Consider the following 20,800-nt stretch of genomic DNA (forward strand, 5'->3'; position numbering starts at 1 on the left):
TGAACTATTTGGATCTATGTTTTGAAAACCAAAATTATTTTGGGTCGACTTGATTGGATTGGTTCGAATCGATCCATCCAAATGAAGACCCATACAAAAAAAAAACCTCATACTCAATGGGAAACCCGAAACCTACACCCGGTTTGACCGGGGAATCCCCAAATTGACCGGGGATAAGTATGGGGATAGTCCCCGGTCCTCGACAATGCCCCGGTAGATATTAATATATAAAAACCATACAAAACATACGTTTATTGTAAAATATATGATACCTAAAATTTAAACAAAGTCACCCGAAATCGGATAGTAACATCCTCTTAAATCTACCACACGAAATATCATTTAATTCAAACAATTATAATACTATTTTAATAGTTTATATATTTTTTTTATTTAATGAAATATTTTGATTATGTTAAATATTATATTAAACTTATTTTTATTATTATTTGTATTATACCATAATAAAAAAAGGAACGAAATATGAAAGAGGTATAAAATATTGAGTGAGAATTAAATGACGACTGCATGACATACAAATGTTGAAAGTTCAAAGATATATAACACCTATCTTACTAGAAGGCTTCCGTACTTCCATTCCCCAGATATCGGATGACTTTTCAAATTAGTGGCTAGATTTCTTTGCAAACAATCTTTTATTCTAAAAACTTTGAAACGGAACACAGACGGAGGTTTTGTGCGATGGCATCACGGTTGTGGTTGTGCTTCTTCTTCGGCTTGATGATCACCGACGCCCTAACTCGAGCTCAAAACACCACCGATCCAGCTGAAGGTACTGCTTCATCTCTCTCTCTCTCTCTCTCTCTCTCTCTCTCTCTCTCTGTGTTTACGTTTTCATCCGTTCAGTACTTCAGTTATATTATGATCTCCGATTATGCACAGCTGCCATAGCTTTCTGCTCAGTGTGTGTGTGTGTGTGTGTTTTGTAGGAAGAGAACATCGTTCTCTCATTATTCAGATTTCATTTTGAGTTTTATGTTCATTCGTATTAAAAGAACTTACTCAGTAGATTACCTAACAAATCCAGCATTTATTAAAAGAACTTTTAATATTATCTTTTTTCGAACCGTATAGGCGGTGCCGGTCCAAGACGATTTGAGGCCCGAATAAAATTTGAGGCCCTTCACTGCTGCACCTCGGAAAATTTGTTAAATTTAAAAACTTAATACAATATTTTAAAATTGTCTTTGATCCCTTACAGACTTTGTTTTTATAGTTTTCATTTTTATTAATATAATTTCTTAATTATTATTTACTCCCTCATACATAATTGTTTGGACCGAAACTTTATTTTTATAAATTGTAGTCCACTTTGCAAATGAGTTCTCCATTGCATCGCGTGTCGTATTAAATACTAATCGTATAAAAGATAAAGTTAATACGATAAAACAAAATAAAATAAAAAAATCTTGTAAAAATCACCTTATAGAAGAAAACCTAAACCTAGCATAATCTAATTGATTAAATCAACCACGCGCAAAAGTTCACAAAAAAAATAATGTTTTGTTCTTGAATCAGAATTTAATCTCCTTTTGGAAGCTGTCGACATGAACTAATAATATTCCCTTCATTATTTTTTATGATCTTTCCATTTGAATTTGTATAACATAATAGGAAATTTTGTTGTTGAATTGAAAGTTTTGATAGGATATATTTGTAGAATGCACTTTTGAGAAAAAAAAAAAGAATATGTTTACACATAGAATTTCAACAATAACAATTTTTGATGTGGGTGATTTCTTCCTAGTGGCTCCACGTTTTTTAGAGGGGCCTTAACATTTAGTAAAATATATATATAACAAGGACCTTTTTGGGAGCAGTGAGGTTCGAACACGGATTAACAACCACAACCATTCCTACGCTTCAAACCAAATGAAATACAAGCACATTTGGTTATTTTTCGGATACGTATAGTATTTATCATTTTAAAACTATATATATAATATTAATCACTATTTGGGGCCCGAGATTTGGCGAGGCCCGGGGCGGTCGCCCAGCTTGCCCACCCTCTAGGGCCGGCCTGCTTATAGGCAATATATAAATTTGATCAATTTAATTAGTTTGTATTATCTTTATGAATACATAAGTATGAGTTATGTTTTATTTTTATTTGATCGAGTAAATTGTTAATAAAATAGTTTAGACCAAAAGTGTGAAATTTGTTAATACGTAGTTATATACCAAATTGTGATAACGTGGTATTATTATTTGCATTTAACAAATTAATTATTTTCAAAAATTAAAAATAAATAGAAAATATGTGCACACCAACCTAACCAAGGCCATATTATTTGACCAATTATAATGTAGAAAACTTTTGTACGAGTTCTAGAATTGACTAAAACAAACAAATTGACTTGTGAGATCCGTCAAATATGTATCAAGTGTAATGTCGCAACTGCATTCTTGAACTCTTTGTATGATAATTCTTTCTAGATTAAATGACGATAAACACTGCATATAAAGTTAGTTGTTGTTTGTCTTTTTGAACCCAAAATGTTTGTAGTCTGCGAACCACATCTTCAAGTCTTTGCAGCAGAAGAGGTGGGTCAAACGTCTGCAGTTTGCAATAAGAAATATGTTTGTTTTTTAACGTCTACATGCTATTAAAATAAACTGAATTTTAAGTCAACTGATTTTACAAACTTAAAATGGTTTTTTCAACACCAAAATTTTAATAATAATTGAAACGTCCCAAAAATACAACCCAAAAATTTTGTTTTTAAATCATTATTATAACCATAATATCATCGTCATAGTATAAAATGATAAATCACGTGTCTCAAAATATCATAATATCTGTCAACATATTAAAATCTCATATCAAATATCAGAGTAAATCTCTCAGGCTAAAGACTGTGGTGTGCGCCATGCGATCATCCCGAGCCCTTCCTACCATATACCATACAAATAACATACAACTAGGAGATACGGGCCCCACCCACTTTCATGGAGATTCGGGCCCCGCCCACACTCCGTTGTCTAGGAGATTCGAGCCCCGCCCCTTGTAGGAGATGTGGGCCCCGCCCACACTCCGCTGTCTAGGAGATTCGGGCCCCGCCCACACTCGGCTACTAACATGCGTACAAGCATCACATAGACAACAAGTATATCTATCAAGCAATCACATAACTATACTCAAATAATACTATGAGATTCGGGCCCCGCCCACACTCGACTGCTAGGAGATTCGGGCCCCGTCCACACTCAACTACTAACATAACACATATACGGGCCGACCTTGGTGCCTTTGACCCGTTCCTACTGAAAGGGAACTCACCTCGCAAGACTGACTGCTGAAAACTCGAGTGAGGAATTCGTGTCTGCTGCTCCGGCGACTCTCCGACTATCAATTCCATAACAACACTTAATCAAAATCTGATAATCCTTCTTAGGGTGAAATAACCATTTTACCCCTGGTCAAAGTCAACATCGTGGTCCAAGTCAAAGTCAAGGTCAACTCCCAGTCAACCCCAACTCGTCGAGTCATCTCCCAACTCGGCGAGTTCACGAACAACTCAGACACGTGGTCAACTAAGTCAACTCGTCGAGTCCCTTAGCAGACTCGTCGAGTTCTTCCTGTCATAAGGATCGGGACAACCCACTTCAACTCGTCGAGTCCTTTCCTAGACTCGCCGAGTTCCCCTGTCTGTTTGAGCCATCTTAATAGATTAAGCCCCTATCTTCTGGATCCAAGGTCCTTGGTTCGTTTGCTCACTGGAATGGCCTTTCTAAGGGTAAAGTTTCCAACTTTACCCGTTCATAACTCTTCTTAAAGGGTTTAGACAAAACCCTAATTCCTTTAGGACATGGATCTTGTCCAAAGAGCCTTAGAATCTCAAATCCACGCATGCAAACCTAGATCTAGGGTCTAGCTATCAAATGATCACTAAAAGTCTCGAGCTTGATTCCATTAATGGCCCTTTTGGGTTCAAAAGGCCATAAATATTTCTTTAGCACTTGCATGAGGACTCTAAGGGCATAAAGTTTGCACCTTTATGTCCTCACAGCCTCTCAAGGCACTAGATCTGGAAGAGTAACTCATGGGTTAATCCTTACCCACAACTTAGCAAATCTTGGACCAAAAACCCTCAAAAGAGGTCATAAATAGATCTAAGAAGAGAATGATCAAGTTTGAGGCTTTATTACCAGAAAATGTAGCTAAAGGAATGAAACTTCTGGATCTACAGTCTTTCTCTTGAGTCCTCCAACTTCTTCTTCTTCCACAAGCTTCAAAAGACACAAATAACACTCACAAGTGGCTCACACACTCAAAAAGCACTCTAGGGTTTCGTAGCTAAGGGTTTGGGACAAGGAGACTGCAAATGAGGCTAAGGGGTGATTAAGGTGTTTAAATAGGGTGCATAACCCTGAAATTAGGGTTTCACCCTGACTGAGCTACTCGCCGAGTCAAGAGCTTGACTCGCGGAGTAGACAACTTAAACTCCGCGCATAGTCAGCCTTCTATTCGACGAGTTAGGGCTACCAACTCGTCGAGTCTTTCTCTCAAAATAAATAAATAATTAAATTAAATGCGTACCATGGGACCGGGCGTTACAATAATAGTCGTATTTCATACACATTTCAGCAAAAAAATCAACATATAATGACTATTTTCAACAATAACGAGTCCTTTCAGCAACAATATGGAATTTCCAGCACTATTTTCATATTTTCAGCACTATTTTTCATATTTTCATCAACAAAAAACTTGATTTCTAACAATCTTATGGAATTTCCAGCAAAATACACTAAGGAATATTGATTTTCAGCAACATTTAACAAAAATTTTAAGCAAGAAAAGCTATTTTTATAAATTTTTTCGGATTTCCAACATCCAACAACAAATTTAAGCAACAAGAAGCAATTTCAGCAAAAGTAAACAACAAATTTCAGTACATTAGAGAGTTTTCGTGCAAGATTAAGTATTAACTTCAAGTTAGAACTAAAAAAACGAAACATGAGGTGCAAACATCTTCATTTTCAATGGAAATCGAAAAGAGCTTTTTTCGCCCCTGATCAGAAAGGAGCGTCTGTGATCGGAGAAGAGGGCGGCGATGCCCTTGCTTCTGACCGGAGATGAGGAACGGTGGTGCTGGAGCGAGGCAAGAGGCACGGGGTTGGGAGGCTTCGATGGGAAGTCGAAAGAAATAAGGAGGCGTCGATAAAACAAAAGGGCGTGTTTTTTTAGGTTAAAATCCTTCGCATACCTTAGAAGTGGCTAGTACATGTCTGTGTGGTGAAGACTTCTTTTTAGATCTGCACATTTCGAAAAACAAACACACTATGAGGTTGTATGTCTGCACGTGGTCTGTGCGGCGTAGACAAAAGTGATTTCACAGACCTGCAGCTAAAAAACAAACAACCCCTTAGTATAGTTATAATTAGGGATGAGTATTAGAACCACTGGAATTGGACCGAAACCGGAACCGGATTTAATAAAACGGTTCGGTTAGCGGTTCTCTATTTATAGCAAAGTCTATTCAGTTCCACAAAAAATCGGTTAAAAAACTGGAATTGGTTTTTATAATTCCGTAACTCACTCATATTAAGTAGGTATAACTTGATTTTTTTTCCATAATGTAATTTAGTGTTTTTACTTCATTTTAGACTATAAAAAAACATATTTTGATTAAATATTAAATCATATACAAGCCCTAGAAGACAACATATAAATGTTGTGTTTTTTTATATTTCAACATGTTTTTTTTATTCTGTCCCGATTTTTAAAATATCGTAACTCATTAATATAAAGTCGAAATTACTTGATTTTTTTCCAACATGTAATTTAGTGTTTGTACTTCATTTTAGACTGTAACAAATCATATTTTGGTTAAATATTGAATCATATACAAACCTCAGAAGACAACATATCAATGCTATGTTTTTTCTGTTTCAACACGTTTTTTTATTCTGTCCCGGTGTTTAAAATACCTTAACTCACACATATGAAGTCGGAATTACTTGATTTTTTTTCAACATGTAATTTAGTGTTTGTACTTCATTTTAGATTGTAAAAAAACATATTTTGGTTAAAGCAGGACCGCGTCAACCCAACAAACCATATCATGTCGACATATACAATATCAATAAAAAACCAGCAAGTACAGATAATCAGGCTGATCTACCAATCTAGCCCATAATCAGTAAACACAGGTAATCATACAAATCTACTAGTCTATTGCATAACCAGCACGACATCAATCTAGTATACCACGATACATGATCCAGTGGGTCGGCATTAATGCCTTCGACCTATAAGTACAGTGAGATAAAACTCAGCTCACAATCCGAAATGTGAGCTGAACATATCATTGCTCAAACTGCCGACTCTACCGGTCACCTAAACAATAAACAGTGACATAAACTCAAACTACTACTCAAAATATCCCAAATGTCCTTAAGTCAAACTTGGTCAAAGTCAACGGTCAACGATCAAAAGTCAAAGTCAACTACAGTTGGTCGTCATGCCGTGGCGATCCCTAGCCACGCCGTGGGCACTGGGTTCCGAACAACTTAATTGGTTAAGTCATTTTCTTCGATTCTAAGAGCTGCACAACTCATATTTGGTCCATTTCATGGTCTAAATGGATAAAGTTTTCAACTTTATCTCTTAAGACCTTCCATGAGGCAAAGATCTCACCCTTAGGTCTAAAAAGGGTGAAAACACATCATGGCTTAATCATTAAGCACTTAATCTTTAAGATCTCATGACCAACGATTCCAGATGGGTTCCTAGTACCAAAAATATCATAAAAATCCATGCTTTACAGACTTCCATGTCTAATGCATGTCTTGAACTCTTAATAGGTCAAAAACTAGGGTTTAATGACCAAAACTCCATGAATGACACCCAAACTCATTTATAAATAAGACCCAAGACATCAAATACTCCATTTAACCTGAAGATTCATAAAGTTGCAAACTTTATGAGATCCTACCACTCAAATCCATCAAGACACGAAGAAAAGGGACAAATCAAGAGATCTAGTAACATGGCAAGTAAAGGGTTAGATCTTGGACACTCACCAAGGTCCAAGAGATGTGCTACCTGAAGAAAATAATACTTGCCAACTAACTACTACACCAAGAGCTTCCTTCTCCTTTAAAATCACGAAAAAGCACCAAGAATGAGCACACAAGTTCAATGTAGTCTAGGGTTATGGTTTCTGAGTTTGAGAGGGAGATGGAGGCTAATGATCATGAAACCCTATCCTTAATGTTCTTTATATAGGCCCAAAGCCCGAAATTAGGATTTTCATTAACAACACATGCACGTCGTGCCAGGTCATTTAAATCCCGCGGTCCAAAACATTTTGCCACGTTGTAGTGATGCTCCACCACGCCGTGGCCACCCAAATTAAAGTTGATTCATACATGGAACGGATGTTACAATATCTATTTTTTCTAAACTTCAAAGGAACCACCTTCTCTCTCTTTCTCTCTCTCTCTCTCTCTCTCTATATATATATATATATATATATATATATATATATATATATATATACACACACACACACACACATATGGTTAAGCTGTTTTGAGAACTTGAAGATGCATGAGAACTAGAGAACTTAGAACTCATAATTTGCTCAATATTTTTCAAAATGAAGACCATGATTTGTCTCCAAATGTTGCGTCTAAACTATATGTAAGCTCAAAAGAAAAAAAAAACTTAACGATTTTGCCAACGGCACCATCCTTTTTTTCACTCTTATATATATATATATATATATATATATATATATATATATATATATATATATATATATATATATATATATATAGGCTTAGGTTATTTTGTTTCTAGTAACTATTGTGTGCTAGAATGCACAGATAGCTGTTTTGAGAACTTGAAGATGCATGAGAACTAGAGAACTTAGAACTCATAATTTGCTCAATATTTTTCAAAATGAAGACCATGATTTGTCTCCAAATGTTGCGTCTAAACTATATGTAAGCTCAAAAGAAAAAAAAACTTGAACGATTTTGCCAACGGCACCATCCTTTTTTTCACTCTTATATATATATATATATATATATATATATATATATATATATATATATAGGCTTAGGTTATTATGTTTCTAGTAACTATTGTGTGCTAGAATGCACAGATCTGGACCATAGGATGGAATATAATCAAAGGTCATGATCTGAGGGTCTATGATATTAGAATAGGATAACATGTACCATATAATCACACAAATTTCAGCATAAGGGCATTTTAGTCGATTAACCTATATTAAAAAAGGAAATTTTCGGATTTTTAGGGATAATTAATTCCTTTATTTTTAAAAATATGAATATTTTAAATTAATTCAAATTTAAAAATCCGATTTTATTCTGTCAGAATGATAGAATGCCAACCATAAACTAGTAAATATATTTTTCGATTTTATTCTGTCAGAATGACAGAATGCCAACCATAAACTAGTAAATACATTCTGAAAGAATACACAAAATCATTCTTGAACTAATAATATACCAAATAATTTCATTGTATGATTGTGATTCATTGAATAATAACAACATTCTGAAAGAAAAAAAAACATCAAAATCTAACAAAAACACTAATCTATTCTGAAAGAATATTATTTTTAAGCAACACTTTGTACATTGTAGCATAACACATTCTGGTATAATACACTCTCGTTCTCTATGTTTTCTTCCTTCTCCACATCAATGTTAGCCTCTTCAAAACCTAAATCCACAAAAAAAACATAATCAAGTTTCAAAATTTTAAAAATTCAATGCATTCTAAGAGAATAAAAACTATAAATTCTGACAGAATGTATTAAAGACTATAAAGTTTGACAGAATATAGTAGAAAATAAAAACTATAAATTCTGACAGAATGTAGTAGATACTATAAAGTCAACCATAAAGTATCACAAATTCATTACCAGTTAAACAAATATACTTGTTGTTAACAATTATTCTCAGACATTCTAACAGAATACATTTATATAACTAAATTCTAACAGAATACATTACAGAATTCAAGACCTGGGATTGAATCATCAACACATATCTGCATTCATTCTCAGTCATGAATTCAAGAAACAAACACACAAGGATTCCCCTGTCAAATACCGAAACCCAAACAACCATGAGTTATATCCCATCTATTATCATAAATTTTTTTAGGAAAACCTAAACATCCAAATTTCCATGGATTCAAATCAAAATAAGATGAAGATGAAGATCACCTGTTGGCCATGGATGCTTTCGTTAACTTCTTCTTCCTTCAATTAGTCAAGAATCGAGACCCTTGTCCCCCTCAAACTTGTTGTTTTGCTGCTTCCTTTCTCCCTTCTGTGTCAATGGCCAACAACCCCATTTTCGTGTTTTTCCTATCCTGACAAACAAATAAAAACAAACACTTCCCAATTTCAGTCTTTTGTTGCCATTCTCTCCCCCTAGTTGTTGGATTATCGAACCAGAGGAAGAAGAACAGGAGGCTGTCGGAGCATACCTCCGTCCACGTACCTGCAATCGCCGAGAGTGATGCCCTCCTAAGCCTCTTTCCCATCAAAAGACATCGCCAAACACTGACCATCACAAACACCACCGGATTCCCTCCCTGTTCGCTCCTCGCTTCTCACTCGCGTTCACGGACCCCACAACAGCGTCACTGCTCCTCCGCATCCCCTTCTTCAGCCTCATCGAACTCCAGAGTCCATCATCGATTGCGAGACCAGAGTCTGTCCTCCCTTTTGGATCCGTTGACTGTAGAAGAAGAAGCAGAAGCGGTGGATCAGATTTAGGGCTAATGTTCTAAATTTATCATCGTCCCTTGCGTGATATCATTGCGTGATATCAGGAATATTAATTATCTATCATAATTAGTTATACAAAGATTACTATAATACCCTTTTTGATTTAATTAATTATTTAATTATTTGCTAAATTGTGATTGGTGCATTTAGGAACACAATAGTTGCTACAAACATTTGAACCTATATATATATATATATATATATATATATATATATATATATATATATATATATATATATATATATATATACACACACACACACACACACACACATCATAGCTTTTTTATTGGTTTAACCAAATATATTTTATGTTTAAGAATATATTGTCAATGGTTAAATCAATAAAAAACCAACATTTTTCACTCTTTTACTTTTTAAAGTTTAATGTTTAACCCCTAAATTATAGACAATATGATTTTCTTATTGTTATCACCCCTGAACTTTGTTAAATGTCACTTTCACCTCTTCGACTTTCTAAGTTTTTCCGTTTACCCCATCTACCGACAGTTTTGTCAGTGGTACCAACTTTGTATATTTATCTACAAACAATTACTTTTTATTTACAGAATCGTCAAAATTCATTTTACAAAACGTAATGGCCCCCGCTACGCACCACAGTCAAAATACTATAAATACTAGTTATTATAGTTATTATGGAATTCTAAATTTTGAGAACTCCTTTAGAAATAAAATCAGAATCCTAATTTGGAATTTGTTAATTGTTAGGATGAGGATGGGGCTTTTAGTATTTACCTAAAAATAAAGGATTGCGTTTGACAATTTGTGAAACAAATATCCGCCGACTTTTATACCATATTCGTCTGCTCGTTTTACCCCTTGAACGAGCATAATTCCGGTGGTAGCACGAGCTCGCTCTGTCTTTAATTAGTGAATTAAGAATAACGTCACTTGTAACAATGATTATGATCTCCATTATGAATGAAACTGAAGAAAATTGGTGCTGCAGTGCGAGTTATAAATGCAATGTTCAGCCAATGGGGGATACCAGAGAGCTCAGCAACAGAGATGGGATGGAACATAAGTGGAAACCCATGCACCGGCGCCGCCGTGGACTCTAGCGACTTTGGTGCCGATACCTACAATCCCGGCATCAAATGCGACTGTAATATCCCCAATTCTACTACTTGCCACATTACCCAAGTGTGAGTGCTTCTCTCCGTTCTTTCCCCTTCAGAGATACAACTTTGTCATGTCGGAATAAACATTAGGAACATGATCTTTGGTTGCTTCGTTTGTTACTTATTTGTATGTTATTTATCTTCTAACAATCATTCTCTCCCTGCAAATAATCAGAAAAGTTGTTGCAATGGATGCTGTGGGCCCAATCCCAGAAGGACTTTGGACTTTGACTTACCTTATCGATCTGTATGAATGCTGCTATTTCTTTACTATAATGTTATTATATTAGGCCCTGTTTGACGAGACTAGCTGAAAAGCCGGTTGGTAACCGAGTGTTTGGTAAAACGTAGTTTATAACTACATTGCAATGTAAAATGACATAAATAGACATTTAGATATATAACTAAAAAAGAATATATATATATATATATATATATATATATATATATATATATATATATATAATTGAAGGCATATTTGGAATATTTTTTTAAAAATTTCATAAGCTTATCAAAAGCTATCTCAAAATAGCTTATCAAAAACTAGCTTATAAGCTAGTTCATAAGCTAAACTAAGATACTTTTGTGGTTTAACCAAACAGTAAATTAAAATAAGTTAACTTATAAGCTAGTTTATTTTTGCCAATCAGGGCCTTAGTGTTAACTACTATAGAAAGTTAAAACCTATATATATATATATATATATATATATATATATATATATATATATATATATATATATATGTTTTATGAATATTTATGCTTGTATTATGCTAAAAAATGAATTGTTTGCTACAGTAATTTAGCCCAGAATTACTTGACAGGTTCCTTGTCACCTTCCATTGGCAATTTAAGTCGTATGCAGTACCTGTAAGCCATCCCTTTTTGCTACTTTAAACTCAAATAATGATTGTGACCTCTATATCTTTAAGAATACATCTGAGATTTCAGATATATGATGATGAATCTCAACTTTTTATAGGAGTTTCGGGACCAATGCATTATCAGGGCAGGTTCCACCAGAGCTAGGACAGCTTACTGACCTTAGATCTCTGTATATTTTTTTTATGCTTTCTTTGTCTTTCATCTTCCATCATTCAGTGACTTCTGTTTAATTGTTTGTTGATTATATTTGTGTTTTCTATATTCTTTTATGTTGCAGCTCATTTGGCACAAACAATTTCACTGGTTCCCTTCCATCTGAACTTGGAAATTTGAGAAGATTGGAAGGGCTGTAAGAACTAAGAACACCCATCTTGAACTCCTCTTTCATTACTATTGGAAATAAATCACCTATATTGTCTTCTGTTGTGCATATATGTAAACAATATATATTTTATTAATTACCTCATCTAATACCATCTTTGTTTATGTTCATTTTTGTCAGTTACATTGATAGTGCTGGAGTTGGTGGTGAAATACCTCCTTCATTTGCTAATTTACGGAACCTACAGATAGTGTAAGAGAGTTTATATTTAATGATGTTTATGGAACTTTATCCATCATATAAGAAATCATGATACTTTCCTTTTGGGATGTTTGATAAATGCAACATTTCCTTCTTGGAATGTTTTTATGTAACAATGACCTACTTCTACATTGTGCTAAATGATACACTTGGTCCTTTGACCTACATACAATCATACTCTTTTATAAAAATACATCTCATTTCCATCAACAACATTTATAAGTCCTACAAATAAATCCACAATACTATTTATATTCCAAAATAATACTTATTGCAACAAAATGTAAAATTTAAGATGTTACACAATATTCAAGAAGGAGCATCATATGTTTATTCTTCCCAGTTTTTAATAATTTGGGTCTTTAATTTGTTGTGGAAAATAACTCTTGGTTTCTCAGAGGGGCTTCTGATAATGGATTCACAGGCAGAATACCGGACTTTATAGGGAATTGGACACAGTTACAAGAATTGTAAGCAAGCATCTTAGATTATTTACATGTTTTTCATTTGGTAAATTTTCACTATAAGTTATCCTTGATGTTTCTATAGCAGGATTGAGGGAAACTCTTTTGAAGGTTCAATACCACCTTCATTTTCTAGACTGACCTCTCTGCAGGACTTGTAAGCCTTTGTTTTGCAAGTTACTATATGATCTTTTAACTTGCAGACTAAAATCTTACTGCTTTGGTTTTATAATGTTACAGGAGGATAATCGGTTTATCTAATGGAACTCTCGACTTTATTAGGGATTTGAAGTCCCTGAGTGTTCTGTAAGCTACTATATTGATTTTTTTTCTTCAGTCTAGTACCCATGCTCCCTTTATTATCCTGAAGCTAAGTATATAAAAAGATGTCATCTCTTGCAGAACTTTGAGGAATAACGGACTTTCTGGTTCTATTCCTAATGACATAGGAGAATATGTAGACTTGGTAGCACTGTGAGTTATCAGAATACATAGATTTACCTATATAATATAAAACAAGCTCTCCAATTGGGTGTCTACTTTCAGGGATTTGAGTTTCAACAATTTGAGTGGGGAGATTCCAAGAGGATTGTTCACCTTGAGTGAAATGTCTTTCTTGTAATACACATATACTCCTTCTTTGATAAATAATATTTGGTCAATAGGTCTTGGTATTGACCAGATTTACATGTCATCATTCTCAGGTTTCTTGGAAACAACAGCTTAACTGGTACTCTTCCTAATGTAAAGAGCAGAACTCTCAACAATATGTAAGTGGATTTGGTATTTGCAAAATTGATTATAGGTTGGTTAATCAAAAAGAAAATGATTTTTATTTTTCTAATTATCATACAATGTTCTATCATGCAGTGATTTGTCATACAATGAACTATCTGGGACACTTCCTTCTTGGGCCACTGACCCAAACTTACAACTGTACGTGCTTCATTTTTTATATTTCTTTGAAACTCTGACTTGCACCTTGTCTATTTTCTGTTAAAAAGTAGCAAACATACATTACTTTTTAGCATAATTTTCAAAGCTAATATCACATTTCTAGTTATTAGATATATACCTATCTGATTATGTTGTAATTATCTAATTATATTAGATATTTAAATTAGGATTCTACTTCCCAATGGTAGGTCTCATCTTGTGTATATATTGAGAGGTTGAGATTGTAAATATCAAGGAAATACAATCAACCCTAGCTGCCGATTCCCTACTTCCTTCTTCGGCGATCAGCTTTTTCCCATTCTCGTCTCTCTTTTTTCTCTATTCGGTATTAACTCTTGTTCCTTGCTAATCAATGGTTAACGACACCAAATTTCACCCAGATTTCACCGTTTAAAATATCAAGAATCTCATACCTATCAGCTTGGAGATGGAAAAGAGTTTGAAATACTTCCTCGTCCGAACTATTCAAGATTCACTGTCTTGCCTATCAAGTCATCAATCATATCATTCTTCCTATATCACCGCCACTGCTACCCTCCTAGATGTTGTCGCCAAAGAAACATGGACTCGTCTTGATGCTACTGTCCTTAGTGGATTACGATACGATTTCAAACTATCTACTCCATACCATTATTCCACCCAACTCCATCGCTTAGCAAGCATGGGAGCGCGCCTACAAAACATCTTTCCAGATAACAAGCATTCACGTGTAGTCATCTTGCAACTTATCGCCAATCTCATAAAGCCTTATGATGGGGTTGCAACTCTTATCCTTTCCCTTCTTTCTACGAAGTCTGATCGAAACTTGTCGTGGAGGAAACTTGAAAAGCAAAGCAATCTGCCTCCACCGCCTTATACTCCTCCACCGGTAGCTCCGTTGTTATCCCATCACCAAACACCTCCAACCTATTGCCACCACCACGACACCACCTAAAAATAGTGTTGGTGTGTGAAGTCTTGTTCAAAGCGTGCTTCTGGTGATCAAAGTGTGCTCTCGGTGATCAAAGTGTGCTTTTAGGAAGCATGGTGTCCCCTGAAGCATGATGTGCCATCTTGAAATCAAGATGAGCCCTTTGGAGCCTGATGTGCCACCTTAGAAGTACGGTGTTAGGATCGAGACACTTAACACACGACTCTAAACACACACACAGCTCATGAAAAACAAGAACACAAGGATGAACACGAGGGATTTAACGTGGTTCGGTCCTTCTCTGACCTACGTCCACCGGCAACTAGGAGTTTATATTTCTTGGTGCTAATCTGCACTCACTCTTTGTTGCTTATTTTTACAATACAGATGAGACTCATATATAGAGTCTGAAGTAAACAATTGAACAAGAAAAGCAGCCATGAAACATGCATCCGGGAAATATGGATCACCTCTCCTTTTCCACCTTTTTGACTTGCTTTTCTTCCATGTTTTCTGCCATGTTTTCTGCCTTTTGACCAGCCCAATGGCTTCACACTCAACAATCTCCCACTTGAAGCCACGAAACAATCTTCACCATAGCTTCAACTGTGTATCTGTATTTCTGTAAAAACTTTTGATCTTGACTCCTTCCTAGTTACCCTGACCTTCTCTTCAATTTACCTGAAGGCTAGTTGAAGCTTCCGTTAGCTCCAACACATCAGTCATGACTAAGTCTGCCACTGACCTGTTCTCTGTCTCCACCGGCTCCCACTGAAATGAACTGCCCGATCCTGGAACATCTTGAGAACAAACGACACTCTCCATATGAAGCAGATAATCTGGAGAGACTTTTACAGATGGAATACTGGTTCTCTTAACCCACTGTGTTCTGGGTATTCTAGCTGAAGCACAACCCTTGCTCCCACTGCTATGAATGCCCTTGACTGGTTTTTTTGAACCGTTCCAAACACGTTCAACCTGAATCTGACCTGTGACTCTGGGTTTGCCATCTGCAAAGCAAACCTTCTTCTGTCCACGAGACTCTATGAACCGGATTTTGTTTTTCTTCTGAACTGGGACGGTTACTCCCTCAGATGGTAATCTGACCATATATAATGAACCCTTCTTATGTCCACGAGCTATCACAAGATTTCCTTTGACAACCTTCCACTGCCCATTCCTGAACTTAACCTCGTGTCCCTGTTCATCCAACTGCCCAACAGAAATCAATTGTTTCTTCAGACTTGGAATTACCCGGACATCCTTCAAAGTCCATGGACCGACTGGAGTCTTCAAAACTAAGTCACCTATGCTCGTCACATCAAGAACCTCATCGTTCGCCAGTCTTACCTTACCAAAATCTCCTTCTTTTAGATTCTGCAGTGCTTCACGGCCGTGGGTAGCGTGAAATGAAGCACCCGAATCCATAACCCAGGAATCCACATTGCTCTCCACACTACAGATCAAAACATCATCGTCTGAATGGTCTACTGTAGCGTTAACTTCTTTCTTGTCTTTTGGACATTGATTCCTGAAATGTCCAACCTCTTTACAGTTCCAACAAGTCACATCATTTCGAGTCCTCGACTGACTCCTTCTCCTGTTCCCGCTCCCACTACCTCTGTTATTTTTTCTACCTCTGACCGCATTCAATTGTTCACTTGATGATTCCCCAGAATTTCTTCGTCTGACGTCTTCGCCTAGAATTAAATCCCGAATTCCCTCAAAAGTGAGCTCTTTCGATCCTGAGGAACTAGTAACGGTTGTAACTGTTCCGGACCAACTGTCAGGTAATGATGATAACAGTAGTAAAGCTTGAACTTCGTCCTCAAATTTTATTCCCACTGACCCAAGTCTGGATAAAATCGAGTTTAAATTGTTGATGTGTACTGTAACTGAACTTCCTTCCCTCATCCTCGTGTTGACTAGCTCCCGAATCAGGAAGACTTTATTTGCTGTCGACGGCTTCTCGTACATATTAGACAATGCCTCCATGATTCCCTTTGCCAAGGTCTCCTTCAAAATGTTGAAGGCAACATCCTTTGACAACGTCAGTCTAATAAATGCCTTGGCCTTCTTATCCAAAATCTCCCAGTTTGTCTGTGTTATCGCCTCCGGTTTTTCACCTAAAACTGCGTCCAAGTCTTTCTGCACGAGCAAATCTTCAATTTGCATCTTCCACCAACCAAAATCTTTCCCATCAAACTTCTCAATCTGAAGCTTACTGTTTTCTGCCATTTTCTGAAAGATTAGGGGCTAAACTGCAATTTTCTGAAAGTTCAGGGGCTAAACTGCAATGTTTCAAATCAGCTACAATTTTGCTACAGTGCCTGCTGACGTCACCGCTGACGTCGTGCTACAGTGCTTGCTACAGTTTCTGTTGACGTCACCGCTGACGTCGTGCTACAGTGCCTGCTACAGTGTCGTTTTCTCCGGCAGAACTCCGGTGCTACAGTGTCGTCTTCTCCGGCGGAACTTCGGTGCTACAGTGTCGTCTTCTCCGGCGAAACTGGTTTTTCCGGTAACTATTCCGGCAACCTTTGACCGGCGATTTGGACGTCTTCCGGTGGTCAAAAAATTCAGAAAAAAAATATTTTCGGAATCTTCAGAACGAGACCTTTCCAACGGTATACACCAAAATCGTTTTTGACGAAAAAAAAATTTCGACCAAAAACTGAAAATCACCTTCTTGAGCTAAAACCTTGCTCTGATACCACTTGTTAGGATCGAGACACTTAACACATGACTCTAAACACACACACAGCTCACGAAAAACAAGAACACAAGGATGAACACGAGGGATTTAACGTGGTTCGGTCCTTCTCTGACCTACGTCCACCGGTAACTAGGAGTTTATATTTCTTGGTGCTAATCTGCACTCACTCTTTGTTGCTTATTTTTACAATACAGATGAGACTCATATATAGAGTCTGAAGTAAACAATTGAACAAGAAAAGCAGCCATGAAACATGCATCCGGGAAATATGGATCACCTCTCCTTTTCCACCTTTTTTGACTTGCTTTTCTTCCATGTTTTCTGCCATGTTTTCTACCTTTTGACCAGCCCAATGGCTTCACACTCAACATACGGTACACCCCATTGGAGCATGAGGCATCATCTTGGAATCAAGATGCTCCCTTTGGAGCATGATACGCCACATTGCATGCAATATGCACCCTGCACATTCAAGATGCACCCTGTGCATTCAAGATGCACTCCTATATGCATGGTAGGTGGCCATGCACATCCCTTAAGATTGAAGATTCAAAAAGCACCTATATGGCGTCCCGAGATTGGTTGACAATTAGGGCATCCCTTTTCATGGGCTAATTATGGATGGGTTTGGCCCATCAGAATTAAGGTTTCTCATGCTTGCCTATAAATAGACACATACCACCTTCATTATTCCTTTATGCAGAAAGTTCAAGAGAGAAATCATTATGAGGTTGAGAGCACATCCTGTGGAGTGGTTAGTCAGCAAAATAGATTCTTTTTGTTTGAGATCTCAAGTGAGGTATAACCTTTGTGAGTGATTGTAATTGTTCCTAGAAGTTTAATAAAATCTTTTCTCTCTTGTTCGCGTGTGGACGTAGGTATTTTGACCGAAGCATGTTAATTACTTTTTTTTAATAGTTTTTAGAGTTTTATTCCGCAAGTTCTACCGAAATTCATTTATTGTTTGTCTGAAGTACTTAACTTGTTATTTTAGTTCCCAACAAATAACACTACTAACATCGTAAACCAAAGCCGAGGCCTTCGTCTAGCTATTGATAATAATATCTCTCGATTTCTACCCATTTGATTTTATTGTGAAAGATTACGCAACATGGACACATTTAATGCAATGCAAAGAGTCCTCAAGCCTTTAGCTCGTTTTCTTAAGATTTATGACGTCACTGCCTTGGTCACCTAGTCGCCTCTATTTTAAATTCTCTTGCTTGTAATAATTTCATTCCTTGTAAGAATCAAACAACTTCTAGCATTTTTCAATCATGTGTTTTTGGAAAACAAGTTACCTTTTTATTAAGTGTTTTGCTTCATATCCTTTCGATATTAATTATACTATCTTATGAACATCACCGGTTTTTAGTGTCGGGGAACACCGATACTATATTTTTTTTTCTTGATGACTATGTATATTTTCAATGGAACTTCCCCCTCGACCTTCATAGTGTTCACTAATATTATTTTATTTAAACACACTTTATAAAACCAATCAACGTATTCCATTGTGACAATGGTACCGAATATAATATTTATTTGTTTTACAATTTTTGTTCACAAAATGAAGTGGTCTTTCATTTTTCTTGCCCAAAGTTCTTTCTAAAATAACAAATCCGGATGGAAAATCCATTCCATAAACATCATTAGAGCTCTCCTTTCTCATTCTCATGTACCCATAGTTTTTTTTGGTACCATTCCCTTCAAACGACAACATACCACCTCAACCTCCTTCGTAGCAAACTATTAACTTTTACAACCTCCACCCAACTACTCTATTAAATACTTCTCTTTTATCACCACCTTCGGGTATTCAGATACCCATTATACCCTCCCATACCCTCCATCACGGTCAATAAATTCCAATCCCGCTCTCTATATATTGCATTTTTCTTTGCTATCCCGGTAACCATCGAGGATTTAAATGTTATAACCTTGCCACTAAAAATCATTCTTTTTCTTCATATAAATCTGGATGAAACAAAATTCCCTTTTGCGAACATAACATACCCAAAACCACCAAACTATACCCTTCATGAACATTAATCCCATTTTTCACTACCAAAACCACTTCCAACCACCTATGTCCCCCTACTTACCTCTATTGGCCGTGGACTCAAGCAACCCGCACCGCCTACCTATACGCAGTTGCCAGCCCAATTCAACCTCATGCTGGCGACATTGGCCCTTTACCGACTGCCTGCCAAAACCTTCACCTTCAGCCCACTCTACACGCAAACATGCCACCATGCTAGCCCCTATCCCATCCGACATACTACATTGGCCGTTCCTACACGGACAATCTAAACCCGTAGTATGTCGCGTACCTCAAACACCCGACATGAATATTATAGGGTCCATGTAAATTTTTTTTGACACAAAATAAACTTGGATGGGTCCTTTGAAAGATACAAGGCATGTTTGGTAGGGGTGGATGCTCACAACAAATGGGCATTGCTTTTCATGAAACATTTAGTTGGGTTATTGCTACCATATGTATGGTCCTCAGTCTTGCAATCTCTAAATCATGGCTTATTTATTAAATGTATGTAAAAAGACTTTCTTACATTGCAACATATGTGAGACCATTTACATGTACCGGTCGGTTGGTTTTAAGATCCATCATGGACTCGATTTTGTATGCTTACTAAGGAAGTCACCATATCTATACAGGTTCAAACAATCCCCTCGAGTTTGGTATAAGAGATTTGCCGATGACGTTTCCTCAATTGGATTCAATCATAACAAGTATGACCACTCGCTTTCCATCTACCAACATGGTGTTGGCTACCTAGTATTATAAGTCGATGACATAATCCTCACCACATCCTCTCATGCACTTCATCAATCATTCATGACACTCTTGGCTCGTGAGATTTCCATGAAGGACCTTGTCCCCCTAAGTTATTTTTTAGGGCCGTAAACTGAAGTGAAAATAGGATCTTTCTCCAACAAATACAATATGCCAAGGACATCATTAACCGGACTATGGATACAAATGCAAAACTCGACTCCACCATTTGCGATCCTTTTCTGGATCCAAATTATTTTCAAATTTTAACCGGCACACTTCAATACCTTACCTTCACCCGTCTCGACATCTCGTATGTCGGCCAATAAATTTGTCTCCACATGCACAATCCTCATACGTGTCACATGAATGCTCTCAAACATATTATTCATTACTTGCAAGGCACTACCTTTAAGGCTTACATTTATCCAAAACAAAATCAGATAACCTACTTTGTTACATGGAGAGTTCGATACAGATTGGGACATGTGCCTCGATACACGACGATTTACTTCCAACTATTGTGTTTTTTCTAGGAGACAG

General features: G+C 36.5%; 1 protein-coding gene across 3 annotated transcripts in view; it reads left to right on the forward strand.

Annotated features, from left to right (window-relative positions):
- Window positions 1-606: 606 nt before the first annotated feature.
- LOC145124154 (putative LRR receptor-like serine/threonine-protein kinase At1g56140) overlaps window positions 607-20,800 on the forward strand; it is a 34,635-nt gene continuing 14,441 nt past the window's right edge. For all 3 annotated transcript variants that reach the window (XM_079059389.1, XM_079059388.1, XM_079059390.1), the window contains exons 1-14: window positions 607-793; window positions 10,774-10,969; window positions 11,121-11,192; window positions 11,744-11,815; window positions 11,928-11,999; window positions 12,108-12,179; window positions 12,333-12,404; window positions 12,812-12,883; window positions 12,963-13,034; window positions 13,118-13,183; window positions 13,280-13,351; window positions 13,424-13,495; window positions 13,582-13,647; window positions 13,748-13,813. In XM_079059389.1, the coding sequence (XP_078915515.1) occupies window positions 703-793; window positions 10,774-10,969; window positions 11,121-11,192; window positions 11,744-11,815; window positions 11,928-11,999; window positions 12,108-12,179; window positions 12,333-12,404; window positions 12,812-12,883; window positions 12,963-13,034; window positions 13,118-13,183; window positions 13,280-13,351; window positions 13,424-13,495; window positions 13,582-13,647; window positions 13,748-13,813 (1,133 nt within the window). In that variant the 5' untranslated portion in view covers window positions 607-702. The remainder of the gene's footprint in view (window positions 794-10,773; window positions 10,970-11,120; window positions 11,193-11,743; window positions 11,816-11,927; window positions 12,000-12,107; window positions 12,180-12,332; window positions 12,405-12,811; window positions 12,884-12,962; window positions 13,035-13,117; window positions 13,184-13,279; window positions 13,352-13,423; window positions 13,496-13,581; window positions 13,648-13,747; window positions 13,814-20,800) is intronic.

This window comes from Lactuca virosa, chromosome 7 (genome assembly GCF_052849685.1).
Source record: "Lactuca virosa cultivar CGN04683 chromosome 7, Lactuca_virosa_CGN04683_v6, whole genome shotgun sequence".
Lineage (NCBI taxonomy): Eukaryota > Viridiplantae > Streptophyta > Magnoliopsida > Asterales > Asteraceae > Lactuca > Lactuca virosa.